This window comes from Amphiura filiformis, chromosome 11, assembly GCF_039555335.1.
Source record: "Amphiura filiformis chromosome 11, Afil_fr2py, whole genome shotgun sequence".
NCBI classification, from domain to species: domain Eukaryota; kingdom Metazoa; phylum Echinodermata; class Ophiuroidea; order Amphilepidida; family Amphiuridae; genus Amphiura; species Amphiura filiformis.
Window position 1 is genome coordinate 59247399 of NC_092638.1, and position 26128 is coordinate 59273526.

The window sequence follows — 26128 nt, forward strand, 5'->3', positions numbered from 1 at the left end:
ACGGAGATCAGATGATAACAGCATAATAAGTAATCAAAAGAGGGTGGCATATAGGGTTAGCTGACGGTGCATCGCAGTACGGTCACCGACAGTTACTGTTAAAAATTGATATGCTGCCCTCTATAGGTATAACAACGATCCCTTGTTCTCTAATTCAAAAGTAATGCACACGTAAAATGAATTTACCAAAAGCTGAATCCGGATTCGGCCGTCTGCATAACGATATATTACCAATCAATTGCTCTTCATATTTGCAGCTTCAAAGGATATACAGTCACTACACTATGATACCCAAAATGTAGGACCAACTTATCAATATCTTGATAGAATACAGCAAAGATTCGCCTAATGGCGCACATGTGTTCCTTTGCCTTAGGGTAAATTTCACGTACAAATAGAGAGCTCTCTCCTCTGAAAATCCAAAGCTGAATTAAGGATATACGAGGTATTGTTGGTCGAAGCAGCCAAAAAAAAAAATCGATTTTCATTATCTGAATCAATATATTACTGAAAAATAACACTTTGGTGTTTTGCAAAAGTTCATTCTACAAATCATATACTTTGAAAACTTGCTTAATTTATTGTTGTTAATGAGTTATGTATGTGTTACAAGTGTTGTTGTTTCAGTCCTCTTTACAACATAACTCAAGAAACACTCCTACAAAAAAGTGATATTTGAATTCTTCTACATGCTCGCTATGAATTGAGCAATGCAATTTTTGCCAAAGCTCACTTCCATTCGCAAGATGCTGTGAACTACTTTTTTTCTGCTGCTTCGACCAACAATACATCATATAACATTAAGGACCCATGCCCTTATTTGTTGGTTGGATTTTTACAGGAGGGCACTTTTAGTTTGTGCCTAACATTCTAGTTATGTCAAGGAGCCCATATGCGCCCTCAGGCGAATCTTTACGGTATGCAAATTGTAATTAAAAAAACACATGACCCTGATACTGAATCAACTCAAAAACTGTTGTCTTCATGTTTAAGGGGGTACTACACCCCTGTGGTAAATTTTTGGACTATTTTTGCATTTTTCTCAAAAAATAATAACACCCTGGTAACGAAAGTTATGTATATTATTGGGGCAAGGAATCCATTTACTACACTGAAATTTCAGTGACTCAAGACAAGCGGTTCAGTATATATGATAGGATATGAGGTACATCCTAGTGGTACCTTATTTTTTATCATAAATAACAAACTGCTTGTCTTGGGTCACTGAAATTCCAGTGTAGTAATTTGATTCCTTGCCCCTTTATAACTTTTGTTACCACTGTGTTATTAGTTTTCGAGAAAAATGCAAAAATAGACACACATTTATTGAGGGGTGTAGTACCCCCGTAAGTAAAATAGAACACCCTTGAATAAATTACATGTTTGCTGTTTATTCTGTCATAACCTCAGTAGAAGGTTGCCATCTTACACAGGCTATTCCTGTTATTGGATATTGCTTACCATAAAGAACTTTTGGTCTGAAAGAAAAGCTCTACGGTTTGGGTTTCATTTCATTTCAAGGATGTAAAAATTGAAATATATTTAGCTGCAAAATCACTGTATATCCCTTTAAGCTGGAAAAACATTATTTTGAGCCCTGTACATGTATGCAGAAGAAATTGCAGCAATCCAAGAGTTAAATGCTGATTTGTTTTCGTCCAGTTCAAGAACATCCACTGGGACGTAGCCAGGATTTATTGGGGGCGGATTTTGATTTTTCAAAATTTTTCAAAAACATAAAAAGAACTTAATTTTTTCACTTGCTACACTCGCAAAAGTGCAAATTTGGAACTTTTTAAACCGAAAAAGCATAAAAACGGTTTCTTTTCACCCGCAACAATCGCAAAGTGGACCTTTTTGACCTTTGGTGATGACGGGGGCTCCCACCCCTGGACATCCTACTCCCGATGTCAGAAAAATAGTAAGTGTTTTGAATTTTAAAAATATACCGGTAATTGTTTTGCCAGATGAAAGAGTACAATCCTCATGCTTTAGTTTGACCCAGGTTAAATTTATGTATTGTTCAATCAATTTTTACAAAAGGGGGCTTAAACCTCTAAAATTATAAAACACCTCTGCCCAAAAATCAGAATGCATAAATTAAAAATCTAGACTTTGTACAAGTCTTTGGGGTTGATTGTTTTATCATACAAAAAACACGTCCAAAATACAGTCTTATCCCAGAGAAGATATCTTACACTTCCCACAATGCATTTCTTCCATTCCAATTTTCTGTACTGATTTGCTATCTAGTGCAACATGGGTCGATAGTGACAAAAAGTACTTCAATGAACAGAGCACATACACAACTTGCAAAATATGTTTATTTCTTGACTATCGACCCATGTTTAGCCAGTCTATGAAAACAAAGGGAACAAAGAGCGTCATCTGATGAAGTGAACTGATGTATCATGTTGCAAAGGATTATGGGGAGGGTAAGGTATCTTCTCTGGTTTTAGCCCAACTTTTGACAAATTGATTGAATATTACATGTTACAGGTCGAACTAAAGGATTAGGATTGGACTATTCCAGTTGAAATCCATACACCCCCTATGGAAGACATGACTTTAATCTCCTACAAAGGGAGTGTGAATTTCAAATAGGGTTACCTGCATGGGTAACTCCATTTGAAATCTACACCCCCTGTGTGGAAGATTAAGGTCATGTTTTCCATAGGGTATATGGATTTCAACTGGAATAGCCCATTGAGCTATTTTTCATTTGGCAAAACAGGATTAAAACATATTTTTAATAATAAAACAAGTATTTTTCTGGCATCAGGATTAGACTATGGTCTTTTTCAAGCAGCTTTAAAAAAATAAAAAAATCCTCGTCTTGTGGTAAATGTACACCTAGCAAATGTAAAATATTTGAAGCTGACCCTGCTAGTCCCTATTGAGAGCTGTAGGATTCCATGATATTCTTCTTCTACCGGCCTATCCTCCTCCTCTACCTCTTAGATTAGCGTCTTTCTCATGCAGCTTTATCTTCATCTTGCGGTAAATGTACACCTAACGAATGTAAAATATTTGATGCCGGCCCTGCTAGTCCCTGTTGTGAGCTGTACGATTCCATGATATTCTTCTTCTACCGGCCTCTCCTCCTCCTCTACCTCATAGATTATAATTAGGGTCTTTCTCACGTATCTTTATCTTCATCTTGGGGTAAATGTACACCTAACGAATGTAAAATATTTGAAGCTCCCTGTTGTGAGCTGTAGGATTCCATGATATTCTTCTTCTACCAGCCTATCATCCTCCTCTACCTCAGGGTCTTTCTCATGTATCTTTATCTTCATCTTGGGGTAAATGTACACCTAACGAATGTAAAATATTTGAAGCTGGCCCTGCTAGTCCCTGTTGTGAGCTGTAAGATTCCATGATATTCTTTAATAAGTTCACATCTACCTCTACCGGTCTCTCCTCATCCTCCTCATCCCCTGTAGCCGCTGCCCCTGCTGGACCCCTACTCACACCTGCTGCTTCTGATGAGGCTTTTCTGGGTTGGCTTTGTGACAGCGATAGACTCTAGAAAGAGCAGGAAATGAAAGCAATTAAATCAATTACTTGAAAAAATTTGAAAGCTTTGTAGTTGAATTGGACAGGCCATCAATCATCTCATATTGGGCTATTACGGTTGAAATTCACACACCCCCCCATGGAATACAGTGTCACTGGGCGGGAAAAACTTCATATGTACTTTTGGCCCATGAACATGGATAAAGCCTTGTAAGTGTAGACTTTATATAGAAGAGGTTGCTGCATTCATGTTCAAGGGCCAAAAGAAACACCTCATAATTACTTTTGGCCCATGAACATGGATAAAGCCTTGTAAGTGTAGACTTTATATTGAAGAGGTTGCTTCATCCATGTTCAACAGCCAAAAGTACTTGCAGGAAATGCCTCATATTACTTTTGACCCTTGAAAATGGATAAAGCCTTGTAGGTGTAGACTTTATATTGAAGGGTTTGCTTCATCCATGTTCAAGAGCAAAAAGTACATATGAGGTTTTTCCTGTCCAGTGACAACATGGCCTTAATCTTTCAACACAGGGAGTGTAGATTTCAAATGGAGACACATGTTTAGTAACTCTATTTGAAATACATACTCCTTGTGTGGAAGATTAAGGTCATGGTCTATAGGGGTGTATGGATTTCAACTAGAATGGCCCATTGGAGCGACTATCAATCATCTTGTTATATAGGTTGATTCATCTAACAAAGACAATTGGGAAGGGGGGCGCAACAGGCAAATATATGTGATGAGATGATCAAGCAAAATGAGTCGGATGTCAGGAATATTGAGATTTTGAGATATAGCAAATAATACTTCTCTATATTAACACATACAGATATTTTCATGATTTCTGACACAGAAGACTTTTGTGCATGTTGATATTTTTGCAAAATTCATCAATGACAAAATGACATATTTGTGTGTAGTTAAATTCGCGACGTAACCTTTATTTGCATAATTCACGAAAATAAAACCCTCGCGAAAATTACCACTTATTTATACGTTATCCAACTTCCTTTGAATTTTATTGTTCTAAGCAAATACTAACATGGCCATATCTCTGGAACCGTAAGTCTAATTATTACGACAGGATTTCCAACAAAATAAAGCCCTCAGAATGATTTATGTAGTAAAATTGAAAACTGAATTTTGATTTTGATCGACATCAGACTCATTTATTGTAACGAGGGGGGGGAGTTGTTGCAACCCCAATAATTTTCAATTACCAACGTCATATACCGTTATATGGCTATTTACATATGTGTACATCCATATCAAAAGGATGCACTTGTCGGCTGCTACATGTGTCTCATTTCACATAATAGCTACGAATAAATAACCAGACTCATCTCAAGTGGAGGTCACTTCAAATCATCCCCAAGTCACATGGTTAAGGAATGTTCTCTGTATTCCCAAACCATGTGCATTTGGGATGATTTGAAGTGACCTCCACTTGAGAGTCTGGTATTCATTCTTAGATATTATGTGAAATGAGACACTTGTAGCAGCCGACAAGTGCATCCTTTTGATATGGATGTACACATATGCGAAATTGATTTTTGGCTAAAAATTCTATGAACATGAGATTTTCACAGAATTTTCTCCTAAATATAAAAGGAAATAACTATTTCAACCTAACTAACAAATAAAAAGTCAGTAGGTCTTGGAATAATTTTATAAGAACAAAAAGAGTGAAAATCATGGATTTTATACTGTAGAAACCAATGGTGGGCCTACCCCCCCCCCTCCCCTGGCCATTTTTGATGGCTGGTCCTACCCCTGGGTAAAGTGCTGAGTAAACATTTTATCACTAAAATGAGCACAAAGGATGGATCTGCGATTAACTTAGGTCATTTGAGCATAAACAAATGCATTTTTATGACGAATAAAAAATCTTAGGCCTCCCCCCTTCATAGTTCTAGGGTTAAGTTTGAGCATCAAAAATTACACAGGTTCACGAAATTTTGACAGCATCTGTGAACAAATTAAAAAACAAATACTGCCTTGTTACTTAGGATACAGCATGTTGACTTAACAGTGAGCTGGCATACTTGGCTATTCGAGTTGAAATCCATACACCCTAAATGGAAGACATGACCTTAATCTTCCACACAGGGGTGTAGATTTGAAATAGGGTAACCTGGATGAGTTATTCCATTTGAAATCTGTTCACCTACTGTGTGGAGATTAAGACCATGTCTTTCATAGGGTGTATGGATTACACCAGGAATGCCCTTTTTTTTGGCCCAACGACTTGCATGAAAAAAAAATCGACCCATGTTTAGCCAGTCTATTCTCAAAATGAGGCGATCCTGACTTTTAGACCACCCGCGCTATAAAGGGCTAAAATATTACTATTTCATCAAGGTTTAATATTCTAACAAGCTTAATCTAAAAGTTTCATCTAAGGAGTCAAGCTTTAAACTATTTAGCAAAAATATCCAACAAGCTAAAAACGATTTTTTACCCGTTTTTTAACAAGCTAAAACCAATTTTTGAAAAGAAGCATAAAACGTCAATTTTTTCATCGTAAAAATCATCTAAAAAATCTCAAAAAATACAGTGACCTACCTAATATTACTAATCTATGTTTCGATGATATCCAAGAAGCTAAAATATTGTGAAAGCGAGCAGGGCTTTGAGTAATGAGGGAAATTTCGGGGTAAAATGCATCACGTTTTTCGAGAAATTCGCCATCTTGAATAAACATTGTAAATGCAGAATTGCGTCACGCAGTAAACCGATGTCAAACGCGCTTGAAAATGCATGATACGCTAGCGTAAATTACCGTCAAAACAAGCGTACATCAAGTGCTTGTGTTATGCGAAAACTTGAGCTGGCATCACCGGTTTTGTTACCAGCTCTTTTACGTCAAAACTAGCTATAAAAGCGTAAATTTTGGAACAAAATAAAGCATTCGATGGAATAAAAGGTATGTTTGTACAGTTGAAAACATGTTTAACCTTGTTGCGAAAGTTTAATATGATAAATTTGCAATTTGTACCTTATATTAGCTCGGGTGGTCTAAAAGTCAGGATCGCCCAAAATGAAAACAAAGGGAGCCTGTACAAAGTAATAGGAGTGTCATTTGATGAAATGAGGGGATGTATCACTATCATGTTGCAAAGGATTCTGGGAAGAGTAAGATATGTTCTCTGATTTCCAACATTAGATTCATTTCCTTGATCATGTCACATATCTCCAGTGGCAGTATCAAGGTTTTTCCCTGCTGGATTGGGGGGGGGGGAGAAATCGAGTGAGGGGGGTAAAACATTTCTGTGATTTTTGTTCTTAGGAAGTAACTGAGTGGGCAAAGCCCAAGATCTAGGGGGCAATGGGGGGGGGGGAAGATGGGGGATATTGAGGTAGGAGGGTAAACAATTTCTAAGATTTTTTTTGTTCTAATTAAGGGAATGAACAGGGGAGGGCAAAGCCTAAGTTTATGGGGTAATGCCCCATCTCCCCCCCTCCTTGATGCTGCCACTGATGATCTACCCTAATTATTAAGAAACAGATTCAAGACAACTGGGCAAATTCCCATTCTAAATCTGCATTTTACACCCCCTGTGCAGAAGATTAAGATCATGTCTTCCATAGTGGGTGTATGGATTACAACCAGACTAGCCCAATACTTTTTGCCTAATATAAATTGAAGAAATCATAGAATCATATCAACTCACCTTGGTTGCATCAGTTTCAGCAGGTTCCTTCTCAAAGCTTTTGCCAATTTCTGTGCCTGCTAACTCTCTGTCCATCTGCTCCATCAGGGATAACATCTGAACATCTTCTCCTACAGGCTCTCCATCATCACCATCTGAAAGGTCAATAGGTCAAACTTGAGTCATTAAGAATAGTTCCTTCACACTGTTTTGCCAATGTAGCCCATGTACTAAAATACCAAAGTATTGACACCTCATTCATTGCACAAGCTGCATAGCACAGCATGCATGCAAAAAAATGAGCTATTCCAGTTGTAAGATAAGACATGACCTTAATCTTCCACTCAGGGGGTGTAGAAAATGGAATCACCCATTCAGATAACCCCATTTCAAATCTACACTCCCTGTGTGAGAGATTAAGGTCATTTCAACAACTCTACCTATACCTTCGTTCAGGAGTCAACCGTTGTTAATCTGTGATAAATCCACACTTGTACAGAAGCGTATGCACGGCGCTAGCACGAATACGCTGTGTGCGTGAGCACGTAAATTTGTCATGTCTGGAACCTGTGTGCGAATGCACACTTAACTTGGAGGTAGCGGCTAAACATTGCCGCTTTATTCTGTAGTTTTAATTTTCTGTAATTTTTGCTGAAATCACAAATCTTTTTGTAAGGCTAAGTGGCAATGATTAACTGACATTCCTCATGAAATAATCCTTTGAATTATACGATCTTTAGCTTGCTTTTGTTGTTGAAAGAGATTCAATCATGTTTCACCCTTGTACTCCACTGTTTAACAACTCGCGTCTGGCGCGTCAGCGTGGTTTACTTCGTTAGAAACTCTAGCAGCATGTAGCAAATATAATATTTTGCAGTAAACCTTTGACGAGTGCGTACTACCGTGATGTTGCAAAGACAGAGCTAACAACGTGTAAGGCACAAAGTTCATTCATAAATATCCACTCGGCAACAGCAGATCGGAGACAAGTGTGTTCAACGCAGTAAATATGCGATGTACGCAAAATATGTTCTCGTCAAAGTTTTACTGCAAAACATTATAGTAAGGGACGAGTGAAGTATCTTGCGCACACACAACCTATAATAGTCCACGGCCTTACATCACAAAAATGCCAGTAGGAATTGCATGTTCATTTTGTTCTTGAACTGAAATTCAACCTACATGGACAATGCATCAAATGAATGGTTTCAGGGGGTCAAATGAGGATGGATTTAAATTAAAAAAACAAAATGAATGTGCACACAAAATGACACAATACCCTAGACTACTTAAATGTTTATTCTTTGCTGGTACCAGCCCTCTAATTAAGGATCTGAAGGGGCACTGCAACTTTTTAGGGCAAGTTGATAATTGACTTGGATTTTCACTGAAAAAGGCAAGGCAGCACGGCAGTTTGTAATATTTCAAGAGGGCATCATGGTAACTGTTGAAAATTTGAGAAGGGCACCAAGGCAATTTCTCCAAAACAAAGAAAACACACACAAACAATCTGATAGATGATTTCATAATGATGGGGCAGGGCTGAGGCACCAACGGCAACTTCATTAGAGGGCACGGCAAGTGACTGCCGTCGGAAAAGGACATATTTGTTTGTCAAAGTTAAGAAATAATATTATGACAACAGCCCTTAATTGGGCTATTCCAGTTGAAATCCACACTACCCCTGTGGAAAATTTTGGAAATATCTTCCACAGGGGGAGTATTTGGTCAGAGTTAATCATTTTGAAATCCATACTCCCCCTGTATTATGGCTTTACCAATATCTTCCACAACTGAGTATTTCAAATGGAAAATACCCAACTGTCTATTCTATTCAAAACTGATACTCCCTCTGTGGAAGACTTTAGGGGGAGGGGGAGTGTGAATTGTAAATGGAATGTGAAGACAGCAGTGAAACCACAAATTAATGCCATAAGTTAAGTTAGTATCTTACCTTCGAAATCAAAGTCATCATCATCATCTGAATCGGAATCATCTGAATCATCATCAGGACCAGCTCTCCTATAGCCTGAGAAATTACAAACAAAACTTGAATTCTTATAGCTACCAATTTGTTTCACAAGATATGAAGATATAAAACATGATTCGCCGATCGCACGCGTCATCTCAAAACCAGGTTCTACCCGCAAAGTGCGTGGTGTGCTTGCATACGCCTGCCAAACGCATACTTTAATTGCCACATACACTTTGCAAAAGCCTTCTGGCACATTGCTAGAAAAGCATGAGAAACAAAATGCACTGTTTGTGCATGCATTTGCAGGGAGAACCTCGTTTTGGTAGCAAGATGGCAGATCCGTCCAAATAATGCACCATTCTCAGTCATTTTGAGATAAGGCCAGCAACATGTCCTATTATAATATTGACAACCTACTTTTAAAATTCCCAAGTAAATTTGTGAAAATATGATCAAAAGTAGCACATATTTTCTTATTATTTTTTGACCAGATTTACTGGCCAATATCTCAGATTGGGAGCCATGCATGTATACGCTACCACAAAATTAGTGTTAAGTCCCAAGTTGGTAGTTTCGAGACATCCTGGCTGCTGCATTGGTGTTCTTTGTTTCACACGCACCTGTTCTAGCCAATAGTATGTCTGTACCATTCACAATGGGGGACATTTTGTATTGCTATCCAAGCGAGGATGTGTGTATGGTGTTTTCATCATATAACCATGGACTTAAATGGCAGATTTTTTGTGTATGATAGGAAACAGAATTTTACCAATCAACTGCTGACTGTATTTTTTACACATACGGTCTACGGTTTTTAGCAAGTACTGCTCAAATGAATTAGCATGCATTTGAGGTCTATTGCAGCAGTTTGAAACTCAGGATAGTCCTCGGTTGCAGGTAAGTCCACCGATTAGAGTGAAAAATCCTCTGTGTGTCCTTGTTTACAGGCAAACACAGACGCACCCCTACCCACTTCTACACACCCATAACTTACTCAAAATGTTTTCTAGGGCCTCTTCAAATGAGCCAACATCAAAGTTAATTGCTCCACCATCATCATCTCCACCAAACTCCTTTGGGAATTCTGCTCCTTCATAACTTGACACTTTATCTACAAATGTTTTGATTCCTTTTGTCACAGCATCAAGGTCCATGCTGGGATCATCGTTTGCGGAACCACCTGATGTGCTTGCTTTGTCCTTGGATTTGGAAGGATTCCCTGCAGCTTTTTCTAGCATTTTGTCTAGTTGTTCAGGTGTGAGGTTCAGCCAACTGTCATCTAAAATGGATAAAAAATATGTCGCATAAATTATCTTGCATTTGGCAGTATACAAAATCCACAACCATATCACATGACCAAATCACATGATCACCAGGGACCAATCATATTTTGGGATTGGACAGTGGCTCAAACAGCACGTCACATTAGTCACCACGATTGGACTATACCACGATTATATGCAGGCATACACAGACACCTCTGCAGCATACAGGAACGATTCTTCAGCATACATTAATTGGGACCTCCATAGTACTGGAGGAGTGATGAAGTGGAGCCAAAGCAACACCAAGAATCACTTGGAAGTTCAAATGGTAAAAGTCAACATGTAGACCAGCGAAATTGACTTTCAAGACTAGAGCCCTTCTACCACAGTAAAGTAAATTAAACTTTCCACTAAAATATGTTTTAATTTTTCTGTGGTCTGGGTACGATAATAATAAAGTATTGATGATTTAATGTAGTAGATTTCAGGATCCTTACCTTGTGATGGAGGTAGATCTCTCTCAGCTGCTTTCCAAGCTGCAATGTCACAAGGCACAGATTGCAGTATCTGAAGGACTTGGTGACCTATGCCCGAAGTACCCTCACTGTCAAGGAAAAAGATTTTTATTTTTTTATTTATTATGGTAAATTACACAAAAGCTAATGTATTCTCTATAACATTTCCTACCCTCACGGCACATGTACCACCAACAGCTAGAATAATCCCACTCCTTGGGTATTCTGAATACAAGCCCAGGATACAAGCCCATGGCGGCCATCTTGGATTGAAGGAAAACATGTACTACAATTACAATTGACCTTTTCGGTAAATCCCATAAGCCTTTGCAAGTACACCTGTGAACTCGTCATTTGATGTCACGCTGATCTGCGCCGATGCGCACATCGTTTATTGAACATCATCACTGCGCATTTCAAGTTGGTGTGACGTCAAATGACAAGTTTCGCAAAGGCTTATGGGATTTACCGAAAAAGGTCAGTTACTTCATAAACATTTCAAATGATTATTCCTCATTCCTCCTAAACAGTTTTTTAATTCACCTTTAGCACATCCAACATGGCCACTCATGCCAGGTGGGGCCATCTTGGATGTGCAAGAAGGGGATATGCCCATTTTGTGCAAGAACATCAATCCTGGCACTTCACCAGTAGTTGGGGAGTTTACGTACGTGTATGTCTGCTTGCGCAATGCTTCAATAGTGAAAATGACTTAAAAACAACTTTCTGACAAATAAAAAATAAAAAACAAAAACCAGCAGGGCACAGGGTTATTTTTCAAACCTTTTTATAGCCTAATGTGTACCAATTATTTTCAAACAGCCAATCTATACTCACCTGGATATATTACTGGTAGTTTCTTGGTAGAATTTCTTGGCCGAGTCTAATAGTTTGGTGTACAACTTAGAACCTTCTAATTCATCCTAAAATGACACAGGTTAACTGTTACTACATTGTTATCAGACCTACCAATTAGAGGCTATTCTTAGTCAGTGGGAGTGGTCTATTACGTAGACACATAATCTGATTGGACAATCGCATGATTTTAGGTGTCGTCTATCAGGCGGTAGGGGACCCCACGTCATCATGAGTGTTGATAATGTGTAACACGCGCCATAGAGGTGCGTGTATGTATCGCGTTGTATGCGTAGATGCAGTGAGGAATACTCGCACGCGTTAGCAGTACGCGCAACAAAAGATGACAAGTTGTAAACAAGTTTCGTTCATTTTATAAGAAGGGTAGTTTTTATGACGGTAACTTAATTTTTGCTTTAAAAAAAGTTTACAGTTATTAAAATAATATTTAACTGACTAAGAATGAGAATAAACAATAGGAATTTTTATTTTGTCTATCCTCTATCTATGATAGATGACAGGCAGGTCAAATATTTTTATCATACGGTAGAGGATAGTCAAAATAAAAATTCCTATTGTTTATTCTCTAAATAACTGACTGTGCATTAGTCTTGGTCCCAGCCGATTTGTGCTCCTTCGTCACTAAACAAACCGTCTGGCGACAACTTCATAGTGCGTCTTTCATGATTGGCTGAATTAACTCATTAAAATATGGTGTTGCCAAATAAGGCAAGTTGATGGACAGCCATCCGGTGATATAAATCAACACAATGTATGTGAGTACGCGCTGCGAGTCGCTGACATGAAAGCCTATATCGGACGCTTGGCGCCTCAGTGGCTGCAAGCTAGCGTACATTATGCGTTTGTGGTATCTACAAAATACAATGTTTGTGTCACTCACACAAGTCACGCCCTAATTCATCAGCCATATGGGTTCCATAGCCAATTGAAAACCTTTTTATTTGGAAATTCATTAAACCAATCAGTGATCGTCATTTCTGGGTTGCCGCCAGATGGTTTGTTTAGTGATGGAGGAACACAAACCGGCTGGGACCGAGACAAGCTGTGCATCAGTTGTTTGGAAATGGAGAGCATTCAATGTCAAAACATGTTCAATTTGAGCCCTTTTCCTTCCCAGCATGCATCACTTTCGCCTATCGATCGCTATCAGCAATATACCTTATATTACAAAAACAAAAAAACCCTGTGTAACAATCATGTCATACTCACCCTGAAGTAACCTTTGTCTTTAAGACTCTGTAGATATCGCTGCCACCTCACGCCACTAGTACCTTCAATACTGCTCTCACTGTTGGATGATCCACCATCGGCACACCTGGAGCAGAGTATTTCAAACCCATGTGCCTGTAAACAATAATTGATAAAACAGTTGATGTGGATATATTTTTACTACTTTTAGTCACTTTTCTGAGCTTTTGAGACAGGTTACGTCAGGGGTTCCCAAAAGGGTTGTGATCTCTTCTGAAAGGGGTCACAGGACTTACCAGAAGTGGTGCAGCCCGTGTACCACTGCATTGCCACTGCGTTGCCATTGCACTGCCACTGCGTTGTATGCCTGTTTGTTTGTCCCTGAGGAAGGGCAGTTTATCTGCTCGAAACGTTGGTTGTATTTTTGTTTCAGTTTGTCTACTATCCCTGTGGTTTTCTAGTGCAGTAACAGTGTACACCATTCTGGTTTACATACTGCATTAGTTTTTATCTTGTCTTTGTCTTGTTCCCCACACCAAGTTGGTATACCTGGCTTGAATCTCACTTTTACAGTGCTATGTGCATACAGAGTGTTCCATGGTGGTTTACTTAAAAGGACTGTAGACACACTCATTTGTTAGATGCATGAAACGTTTTCTCTCTCAAATTGGACTATGCCAGTTGAAATCTGTACCCGAAGGCATGACCTTAATCGTCCACACAAGGAGTAAAAATTTCAAATTGGGTTACCTGAATAGGTGATTCCATTTGAAATCTACAACCCCTGTGTGGAAGATTAAGGTCATGTCTTTCATACAGAATGTATGGACTTAAACTGGAATAACCCACTCTCATTCTATGGAGAATCTAGTCATGTTGAGGCCAAAAAAATAAAGTTTGTTTCCTGTAGCGCGCGCATTTCGTTTTTGACGGCTTATTGTGCGCATTTGATATTTTTTTCTGCCAAAAGCAGTATGTATTGGAATTGGAACTTGAAACACGACTATTGGGCGAAATAATAGCCGGCTTGCCATGACCAATCATTCTGTCAGTCAGGTTTGGGCTACGTTTTCCATGTTGCCACGAAGTTCTTACGGTACAAAATGCTCAATGAGTCTGCATTTCGGGCTAATGAATTATAAAAAAAAAAAAAAAATGGCAGGGGACGGTCATAAATTCTTTATACTGGGGTTGTAGTAAAATGTTTGCCTTGAAGAGTGATTATAAAAATGTTTGACTTGATTCTGGACTTTGAAAAGAACATAAAGCTTTGAATGTGTAAAGTTTTTATTGTTTTAAAGAAGTTAATCTGAAATAAGGTATCTGTGGAGGATTTTAGGGATATTTAGAGGGCCTGCACCCCCCGTCTTACAAAAATGTCGAATTATTTTGTGAACGGCACCTAAATAGTTCAGCCTGAGACGAATATTTAGGGGAGACCGGGGCAAAGTGGAACACGACACTCATGCAGCATAATTTGTGACCGAAGGTGATCGAGTGTGGTTAATGAGATATAGTCACTTTTTTGTACTTTGTGTACTTAACCCTCAATATCCCACAGAGTCGTGCGATATGTCAAACTTTTCCTCTGGTCATAAGGAACAAAAAAGTCAGTGGCCACATCTCTGTAGGATCATTGGTTAATGAGATATAGTTACTTTTTTCTACTTTCTGTACTTAACCCTCTATCTTTTTAACCAAATATCCCACAGAGTCGTGCGATATGTCAAACTTTTCCTCTGGTCATAAGGAACAACAAAGTCAGTGGTCACATCTCTGTAGGATCATTGGTTAATGAGATATAGTCACTTTTTTCTACTTTCTGTACTTAACTCTCTATCTTTTTAACCAAATATCCCACAGAGTCGTGCGATATGTCAAACTTTTCCTCTGGTCATAAGGAACAAAAAAGTCAGTGGTCACATCTCTGTAGGATCATTGGTTAATGAGATATAGTCACTTTTTCTACTTTCTGTACTTAACCCTCTATCTTTTTAACCAAATATCCCACAGAGTCGTGCGATATGTCAAACTTTTCCTCTGGTCATAAGGAACAAAAAAGTCAGTAGTCACATCTCTGTAGGACCATTGGTTAATGAGATATAGCCACTTTTTTCTACTTTGTGTACTTAACCCTCTATCTTTTTAACCAAATATCCCACAGAGTCGTGCGATATGTCAAACTTTTCCTCTGGTCATAAGGAACAAAAAAGTCAGTGGTCACATCTCTGTAGGATCATTGATTAATGAGATATAGTCACTTTTTTGTACTTTGTGCACCAAACCCTCTATCTTTTAACCAAATATCCCACAGAGTCGTGCGATATGTCAAACTTTTCCTCTGGTCATAAGGAACAAAAAATCTTACTATCACTGTATGATAACTTCTGTATGATAACTTCTGTATCAAGGTGTACCAATTGACACTTTTTGACTTTCAAGCTGAAGTTTCTGGTGTCCAAATTTCAAATTTCCTACACAGTTATTAAGCTATTTCCGTGGTCACAAGTTGGGAGTTGAAGGAGGCCCTCTATTATCTATACGCATCTGGGGCACATGATACGTGATTATAGCCTTCCTTGTGTGTAGCCTTCTTCACTCTGTACGAAGGCTACAGCATCAATGTATTGAAAAATGCAGGGTCCATCCAGGGGCGTAGCCAGCTTTCTTGGTCAGGGGGGGCAAAATAAAATTTTGGGGGCACAGACTTAAACAAGGCGGTTCTCGAACCACGAGTCTCGCCTGCTTTTGTGACCGCCTGCTTTTGCGATGACTGTTGGTAGAGAGGTAAATGAATTTGGCGGTTATCGGCTGGGCACGATTATCTGGCCGATGGTAACTGTACCCACCAAGTTTCATGTCCATACGACAGTTTTTACTAATTTGACCTCAGATGACCCCTGGTGACCCCAAAATGACCTTCCAAAAATTTGCCTTGAAATGTTGACTGTACCTATCAAGTTTCATGCCCATACGAGTTTTTAATAACTTGACCTCAGATGACCCCTGAGTGACCTCGGATGACCCCGTAATGACCTTCCAAAAATTTGGCAAAACCAAAGAACTATTGCATCAAAGTAATAAATCAAAACAGAAAGATGCTTCCTTTACGAGTTATCACTCATTGAAAGTGCTACTTTGCTATACTTTACATGGAAAGCGACTATCTTAAAGTCGTCATATTTCCTTAATTACATGACCGATCAAGCTGTTATTGGGATATGTGATGCACAGTTGAAAATTAATTATTTAAAGATTTGGTGACCTCAGATGACCTTTGACCTTGTATGTGACCTTTGACCTCACGAAATTGGATAAAGTATGTTCAGGGAATAAATAAAGATTGGGAAGCGTCACTCGAAGATAAATGTAATAAAACTATGGGTGCCGCCATTACCCTGCCATCGCGTAGGCCTGGAACACTACCGCGATTTCTACCGGCTATATCGCGTCCATGCTCCGCGTTCAAGTCATGAAAATTACTGGTAAAATCGCGGCTTGCTGCATCCACGGTTAGACTTTTTCAAGCCTGCTACAGTGCATTTTTTTCAAATGTTGAACAGCTTTTTTAATACTTTTAATTATATTTTTTAGCGCATCCATGAACTTAATTTATCAAATGCATTAAATCAACCAACAATCCCGCTATCCGGGCCAAGATTTATACAATAAAAATACTGTTTCAATCACGAAAATTAACCTAAATTTCGCGCATACACGTAAGACAATAGTGATAGTCTATTCAGATATCGTTGTCAAGCTCGAGGTGATTGACCTCCAATGATTGACAGTTGGGAACGCGAACTGTACGCGATGCTGAACGCGTAGTCAAGGTAGCCGGGTTCTAAAGTGGGTGCTAAAACTCAAATGGCGGCCTCCATGCGTGTACCAGGGGGTGCTAAAGTGGAACCAAAACAACAGCGGGAATCGTGTGTTAAATCTACATAGAAAAAAAAGGAGGGATCAGCGAAATTTACTGTCAGCCCTCTGGTATGTTGCGCTGAAAAATCAAATTTGGCAATACCAAAGAACTATTTCATCAAATAAATCAAAACAGAAAGATGCTTCCTTTACGAGTTATCACTCATTGAAAGTGCTACTTTGCTATACTTTACAGAAAGCGACTATCTTAAAGTCGTCATATTTCCTTAATTACATGACCGATCAAGCTGTTATTGGGATATGTGATGCACAGTTGAAAATTAATAATTAAAAGATTTGGTGACCTCAGTTGACCTTTGACCTTGTATGTGACCTTTGACCTCATGAAAATCTAATCAGGTCGAGTACCTCTAGCCACCAACTCCCCACCAAGTTACCAGGGGGGGCCGGCCAAGATTGGCTGAATTTTGACGTTGTCATTGGTTTTACACGTAAACACAAAAATGTCTCAAATTATTCCAAAACTGTACGTATGTTATTAAGCACTATTTTATCAGTCTAAATCCGTTGAGGTTCGCCAGTGAACCTCATTGTAAGTACTGTTTTTTGAATGTTTTGTATGAATAACGCACGGTATGTTTATGATATATACCTAAAATTTCTCCCATTGTGTATCACGGTTCGCTTGGTCTAATGGTACGGGTCTCGCCTGCGGTGCATAGGATCCGAGATCGAGTCCGCTCACTCCCGGCTATAATTTTTTTTTCTTCACATTTATTTTGAATCCAAAATATTTATTTTTATGTGAAAATTTATACATTCACTGAGAAATATATTTTGTGCATTTTTTTTCTTTTTTTTTGCTAATAGAGCTAAAAACACAACTCAGCACGTGGCGTCCAATGTCCAGGCAGTGTTGCCGTCATATTGTCTGTTTTGTTTATACGATATTGGCTGTTGCCACAGTGAATAATGTAGTCCACCATCGTCTGCAAGTTACGTCACTGTACCCCATACGGATCTTCAGATAATCTGTTCACAAGGTATTTTGCTTATTACGCATATATTATGCAAATTAGGTACTTAATTACCATATTTTACGCTCAAAATCTAATCAGGTCGAGAACCTCTGGCCCTTACTCCTCACCAAGTTACGTCACTGTACCCCATACGGATCTCCAGATAATCTGTTCACAAGGTATTTTGCTTATTACGCATATATTATGCAAATTAGGTACTTAATTACCATATTTTACGCTCAAAATCTAATCAGGTCGAGAACATCTGCCCCCGCTACTCCTCACCAAGTTACGTCACTGTACCCCATACGGATCTCCAGATAAGCTGTTCACAAGGTTTTTTTGCTTGATACGCATCAAATACGCATAAATTATGCAAATTAGGTACTTAATTAGCATATTTTGCGCTGAAAATCTAATCAGGTCGAGAACATCTGGCCACGCTACTCCCCACCAAGTTACGTCACTGTACCCCATACGGATCTCCAGATAAGCTGTTCACAAGGGGTTTTTGCTTGATACGCATCAAATACGCATAAATTATGCAAATTAGGTACTTAATTAGCATATTTTGCGCTGAAAATCTAATCAGGTCGAGAACATCTGGCCACGCTTACTCCCCACCAAGTTACGTCACTGTACCCCATACGGATCTCCAGATAAGCTGTTCACAAGGGATTTTTTGCTTGATACGCATCAAATACGCATAAATTATGCAAATTAGGTACTTAATTAGCATATTTTGCGCTGAAAATCTAATCAGGTCGAGAACATCTGGCCACGCTACTCCCCACCAAGTTACGTCACTGTACCCCATACGGATCTCCAGATAATCTGTTCACAAGGTATTTTGCTTATTACGCATAAATTATGCAAATTAGGTACTTAATTACCATATTTTGCGCTCAAAATCTAATCAGGTCGACACCCTTTGGTCATGCTACCCCTATAAAGTTTCATCATCATAGCACTTACGGTTCTCAAGATAACGCGTTCACAAGCTTTTTCCGAACACACACACGCACACACGCACCCCCCCACACGGACACACACACACCATAGTGATTACTAAGTCTCTCCCTGAACATTCAGGCGAGACAAAAATTGCAGTTGCATCATACAATACATAGAGACTGTATGTCTTCGAGCTTCCCGAAAAGGGCCTTATTGGGATGATGTGCGCGCGTAGCGAGAAAAAAATTGTATTTTACACTATTTTCGCCCATTATCCGGCTAAAAAGTGCTTTATTGTTACAATTTTGTATTTTACACTATTTTGGCCCTGAATTTTGCTAGAAAAGGGCTCCTTGCCCTTTTTCTTTTCTTTGCCCTCCTGATTTTCTCTCTCATTTTTTTGTCAGAGGGCACTTTTTCTTTCATTTTTTTGTCAGGGGGCACTCTGCCCCCTGCCCCCCCTCCTAGCCTAGCCTAACTTCAGTAAAAAAATACGATCGCCGATATCGATGTGATGTGGGACTTGCATAGGATTACACAGAGATATTTCTTGCCAAAATTTGACCATTTGTAGGCAAGTTGGCCTTACTTTGTCTGCGTTATGTAAAAAAGGACAGTCTTAAGTATTATGTGTAACGCTTTTGATGTTTTGGGAGACTGTGAGGGATCCGAAACAGCGGGTGGCGGAGCTTCTTCTTCACTGTTTAATATTCATTCAATACGCTGCCGACGGTAATAGTCTTATACGATGGACAGATAGTATCAGTTTGTGAATGAGGACATCGTATAAGTTCCTTGTACTAAGCTTAAAGCTAGCATTTCAAGTATCTCTTATGGCAAATAACAGATGGTGCCGCTGGAATCTCTTGAGGCATTGTCTTTTTAAAGACATTTCTTGTTTCACTTACAAAGAAAAAAACCCCGGAAAAATCACAAAAAAATAATATAAACCACTACTGGAGTAAACATTTACATAACAAATGAGCACAGTGAAAAACTACTGCAGGTTGAAAGGGGCTCATAAATATTCTTGAATATGAAGAAATATTTTTTTTGTGTGTCGGAGAAACCCACTGTAAATTCCCATTCCAATTTGCAGCGAAAAGGATATTTTTTTCCATTTCAAGACATGGATTTAAAACAAAATGCATTTTGCATTTGACTTTTTGGACCAGCTACAGGAAACAAACATTTTTTTTTTTTTTAATACTTCCAACCACTTCCCTGATCTGGGTGGAATTTCTGCTGAGTTAACTAGGCAATATATTTCATGCCTAGGTCACATGCTTTAACTGGGCATATACTTACTAGTTTCATGCCTAGGTCACATGCTTTGTGCCTTGGATTAGACTGTGCAGGGACCTTCCAGCCACTTCTCTGATCTGGGTGGAATTTCTGCTGAGATAACTGGGCATACAGACATCGAGTGAATTTCACCTGCAAATGGTAACACAATGGTAAAGATGAAGTCAACATTATGCCCGCTATATCGTCCATGGACAGGGAAAACCTAGACATGCATTGGGATATTCCAGAAATTAACGGCACCTACCCTAACGAATACATGGGAATCCCAAAAAGTTTGAGTTTTCCCATGTCTTCTTTAGGGTAATCTTCCATCCTTAGCAATTGCGAGCACCAACATGCTATATACAATGTACACCCCACACACACTTTTGAACATGAGAGTCTGTGATCATTATTTTTAGAATCCAATTAAATATTCATAGCTGATTGATCATTGATTATCGGTTATCGACTATCGATTAACACCATCTCAAACGCTGCTTACCAGCGTGCTAAGTTATAAGACTGTGATCATGAACTCCGTAGGCAGGATACTCTATGTACTGCTGGCTATGTTCTTTCCTTTGTTTTTTCTTATTTCATTTGTCTTATGATTTTTAAAAGAGGTCAGCTGTGTCAAATTTGTCTTCTTTAGGGGTAGGGCCAAAAATTTCTCGAAGCGCCCGTTGAAATCAATGTACCCAGATTTAAGGAGGCACACAGGATCACTAATTATCCATTATTATTCATCTCATAATTCGAAAAACTATTTATGTAAAGTATATAAAAGTATACATTTTTTTAAAGGAAATTAGCTCATAAATCCATTTAAAGCGTCAGTTTTGGGTCAAAAAGTACAATTTTCGAGAAAATCTCAAAAAACGGCTTTTTTGACCAAAAATTTTTGGTCCGCCATAAAAAAATTATTTGAAAATCAAAAACTGTAAAACATGAATTTTATTAATTTAGACAAATAAATCTAGAAAGTGGTTTTTTTTTTCTCGAAATTTTGCTTAGTTTTTAAAATACTAGAGTACCTGCGGCTGTGAGGGCACTGTAGCTGTACGTGAGAGCACCACCAGCATCAGATAGTGATGCTGTTTGACCCCCACTGAACCCATCGACCTCTGACCCTAAATGACCTTGGCTTGATCCCTTTGACCTTTGATGACCTCAGTTTTATTTGATACATCCATTTGAAATTTAGAAATCATTTTCAGCTATGAATGCTGGGAAGACATTGCAGTCCTCACAGGGAGTGGTGAAATCTTCCTGTTCCTGTCATATTGAGAATTAGTTATACCATGTTTAAGCCCTCGTAGCAAGGACTCCACCCACCAAGTCTGTGCCCGATCGGACAAAGTTTGAAATTTGACCCCCTCCGTAATGACCTTTGACCTCGGTTGACCTCAATGGTATTTTGCGCATATATTCCCCTCGTAGCAAGGATTGCACCCACCAACTTTGAGCCCCATCGGACAAAGTTTGAAATTTAACCCCTCCATAATGACCTTTGACCTCGGTTGACCTCAATTTCATTTCGGGCATATATTCCCCTCGCATCAAGGATTCCACCCACCAAGTTTGAGCCCGATCGGACAAAGTTTGAAATATGACCCCTCCGTAATGACCTTTGACCTCGGTTGACCTCAATTTTATTTCGGGCATATATTCCCCTCGTATCAAGGATTCCACCCACCAAGTTTGAGCCCGATCGGACAAAGTTTGACATTTGACCCCTCCGTAATGACCTTTGACCTCGGTTGACCTCAATTTTATTTCGGGCATATACTCGCCTCGTATCAAGGATTCCACCTACCAAGTTTGGGCCCGATCGGACAAAGTTGAAATTTTGACCTTTGACCTTGACCTCCGATGACCTTTCAAACTACCCCATAAACGTGGAATGCCCGATACATATCTATATCCGAAATATCGGAGTGATGCGTCGAAGCGCGGCGAAACGCATTGCCGGACAGACGGACAGACAGAGCTTACGATTTTATTAGTACTAGTGCACCTGCAGCTGTGAGAGCCCTGATGCTGTGAGAGCACTGGCATGATAGCGATACTGTTTGACCCCAGATGACCTTTGACCTCGGTGTAATTTTTTTCATGGCCCCCTCATACGAAGGATTCCACCTATCAAGTTTAAGCCCAATAGGGCAAAGATTAAATTTAACCCCTACATGACCTTTGACCTCGGTTGACCTCAATTTTGTTTTGCGCATTTATATTCCCCTCGTATCAAGGATTCCACCCACAAAGTTTGAGCCCGATAGGACAAAGTTTGAAATCCATGACCTTTGACCTCGGATGACCTCCATATAATGTTTTTCATGCTCCCCTCATACGAAGGTTTCGACCCACCAAGTTTGAACCCGATCGGACAAAGTTTGAAATTTGACCCCCTCCGTAATGACCTTTGACCTCGGTCGACCTCGATTTTATTTCGGGCATATATTCCCCTGGTATCAAGGATCCCACCCACCAAGTTTGGGCCCGATCGGACAAAGTTTGAAATTTTGACCTTTGACCTTGACCTCCGATGACCTTCAAAACTACCCGGTAAACAGCGCCCGCCCGGTACCCATCTATGTCTGCAATATCAGAGCGATGCGTCGAAGCGCGGCGAAACGCATAGCCGGACAGACAGACAGACAGACAGACAGACAGAGACCGGCTATTATTTTAGTAGTACTAGTGCACCTGCTGCTGTGAGAGCCCTGATGCTGTGAGAGCACTGGTTGACCTCTATTTTGTTTTGCGCATATATTCCCCTCGTATCAAGGATTCCACGCACCAACTTTGAGCCCGATAGGACAAAGTTTGAAATCCATGACCTTTGACCTTTAACCTCGGATGACCTCCATATAATGTTTTTCATGCTCCCCTCATACGAAGGATTCGACCCACCAAGTTTGAGCCCGATCGGACAAAGTTTGAAATTTGACCCCTCCGTAATGACCTTTGACCTCGATCGACCTCGATTTTATTTCGGGCATATATTCCCCTCGTATCAAGGATCCCACCCACCAAGTTTGGGCCCGATCGGACAAAGTTTGAAATTTTGACCTTTGACCTTGACCTCCGATGACCTTCAAAACCACATGGTCAACATGCGTTTCCCAATACCTATCCATATCCGAAATTTCGGCTCGATGCGTCGTAGCGCGGCGAAACGCATAGCCGGACAGACAGACAGACAGAGACCGCTTATTATTTTAGTAGTACTAGTGCACCTGCTGCTGTGACAGCCCTGATGCTGTGAGAGCACTGGTTGACCTCAATTTTGTTTTGCGCATATATTCCCCTCGTATCAAGGATTCCACCCACCAAGTTTGAGCCCGATAGGACAAAGTTTGAAATCCATGACCTTTGACCTTGAACCTCGGATGACCTCCATATAATGTTTTTCATGCTCCCCTCATACGAAGGTTTTGACTTACCAAGTTTGAGCCCGATTGGACAAAGTTTGAAATTTGACCCCTCCGTAATGACCTTTGACCTCGGGCGACCTCGATTTTATTTTGGGCATATATTGCCCTGGTATCAAGGATACCACCCACCAAGTTTGGGCCCGATCGGACAAAGTTTGAAATTTTGACCTTTGCCCTTGACCTCCGACGACCTTCAAAACTACCCGGTAAACAGCGCCCGCCTGGTACCCATATATGTCTGAAATATCGGAATCATGCGTCGAAGCGCAGCAAAACGCATAGCCGGAGGGACAGACACACACACATCTAACGGCTATTATTTTAGTAGTAAGTGCACCTGTAGTTGTGAGAGCAACTGTAGCATGATATAGAAGTCATACTGTACACTGCAGTTGTAGGTCCTAGGAACGGCAGCATTTATATTCTGGTGTTAAATGTTAAGGACGCAGTGATATCAAGGATTCATTTTCAGAAAGTGTATCAAATTTATTCCCTGTCCTTGGAGCTGGTGGCGGGAAAGAAAACATACAAATTGTACAACATGAATCCACCAGCTCCACCTGTTAGATTTACCACATTTTTAGAAAAACATGTAAGGGGTTGTGCAATAACTATGAGCCCTTGGGGAATAGTAAAAGGGGGGGGGGGGCAAGGATTTGTTGGCAAGGCGAAGGGGGATAGTAATTTGTGGCAAACATGCATGGGTGACCTTGTAAATAAAATGCTTTGAATAGGCTTGGAACAACAGTACAGAATCAGTCAAATATGCCAATTTTTTGGCAGGCCTGGGGGGAGGGGTGTCATTGTTGGCAAGCTAAGGAAGGGCTAGCATTTGTTGACATGCTGTTTTACCGGGGGAGATACATAATTATAGCACAGCCTTTAGGGGGTAGTGCAATAATTATGTGTTCCCCGGGTTGGTGAATGCTCAAAATAGTTTGACTAAAATTGCCCTCCCCTGTTTGGTAGTGCTAAAAATCTTGTCCCCGCCCCCTTTGAGCTGAAACATTTTACCGAATTGGAAACCTTAATTTTCTAACCATTTTGGTGTGTGGATATGTGTTTGTCTTCTACTTTGTCTACTTATATAATTTGCCACTCTGGTGTTAGACAGAAGTATTGCACTACCCCTAATATAAAGAACATGAAATATTAAATGTATAAATTATAGGCAGAGCAGGAAACGAAATGCATTCATCTAAACTTTTGAAAGTGTTATGGGAAAATGTATATCCAGCCATCAAAATGCTTATTGAAAATTTGCAGGAAGGTACATATTTTAGCGTATACTATTAAAGTACTTCAATTCTTGTTTGATAATGGTCAAATCATATTTCCTTTCATTTATTTGCATTTCCTTCTCTTCCTTACAAAGTGAACATTTATCAATTTGATGTTATTAATTTTAAATAACAATTTATGTGTTCCGAGAATTCTGTGTATTATTCTGTATTGAAATCAGCTTAATTTTACATAATTTGTGAATTTCAAATTAAGACTATACTATATATATCTTTCCATCATGTTTTCATGAAATGGTACATTAATTGACTTTGCTAGTTACACGTATATAATAACTAAAATTTGTCGCTGTTTTGACATACTGTCGTTTTGAGAAAATCACATTTAAAGTTTTTCCAATTTTTGAAGACCTACTGGAGAGCACCAAGGTAAAATATGTTATTATTATCAAAGAATATAATCAATCATATATTTGTCTTTGTTCTCAACACAATACAAACTTTGTATTCATTCACTAATTAGAAGTAATTAATCTGCAAACTCATACGACAGTATGCCAAAATATGTACAATTTGACAACCTATGTAAAAATATATGATACGCCATGTGATACGACAGTATGTCAAAACAATAGGCAACTGCAGTTACACGGTGGCCTATGGCGACGTATCATGATACAACTGTATGCCAAAACAAAGAATGAAGATTTAAGGGGGGTGTTACATGAAAACCATGTCGTATCACACTAATTAGTGCCATAACTCATTAACTAATTACATTTAGGTATCAAAACTTTGTGAATATATAGATTTTGAAAGTTTATATAACTCATTTTGCCCAAAAAGCGTCATACGACAGTATGCCAAAACAGCGACAAATTGAAACAATAACACTCCCATCCCACTCGCCTTAACACTATGTAGATTATGTTATGATATTTGTATTGCCCTTAAAGCTTTAATGTTAGGGTTGGTTGGTCGGTTTTTGTAAAAAATAAATAATTTGTCACATGAAATGTTTAGCAATGCAAGTTCTCCACAAAAGGGTAATGAAATCTTTGTTTTTAGGCTGTATGAAATGCGCACAAAAATGTATGCAAAAAGCCGTATCTTAAAGACACTAAAACTGAGCCAGCTCGTTTCATATTAATGACATGCAATGATTGCAATCCTGACACACAAACATATCCTAGGAAACGTAATTGCTTTTGTATATGTAATCGAATTTCAGAAGAGAGAGGGTTGAATAAAGTGAAAGATTAATGGAAAAATTTGTTCTGCGTAATTTGATACCATATTCAGGTTTCCCT

At 39.2% G+C, this 26128-nt stretch overlaps 1 protein-coding gene across 1 annotated transcript in view; it reads right to left on the reverse strand.

The window, feature by feature from the left end:
* Positions 1 to 3273: 3273 nt before the first annotated feature.
* LOC140163816 (protein ecdysoneless homolog) overlaps positions 3274 to 26128 on the reverse strand; it is a 47983-nt gene continuing 25128 nt past the window's right edge. The window contains exons 7-14 of the mRNA XM_072187132.1: positions 20159 to 20287; positions 13017 to 13151; positions 11769 to 11854; positions 10914 to 11020; positions 10146 to 10430; positions 9131 to 9205; positions 7198 to 7331; positions 3274 to 3528 (exon numbers count right to left, since the gene is read on the reverse strand). Coding sequence (XP_072043233.1) covers positions 3280 to 3528; positions 7198 to 7331; positions 9131 to 9205; positions 10146 to 10430; positions 10914 to 11020; positions 11769 to 11854; positions 13017 to 13151; positions 20159 to 20287 — 1200 coding nt within the window. The 3' untranslated portion in view covers positions 3274 to 3279. The remainder of the gene's footprint in view (positions 3529 to 7197; positions 7332 to 9130; positions 9206 to 10145; positions 10431 to 10913; positions 11021 to 11768; positions 11855 to 13016; positions 13152 to 20158; positions 20288 to 26128) is intronic.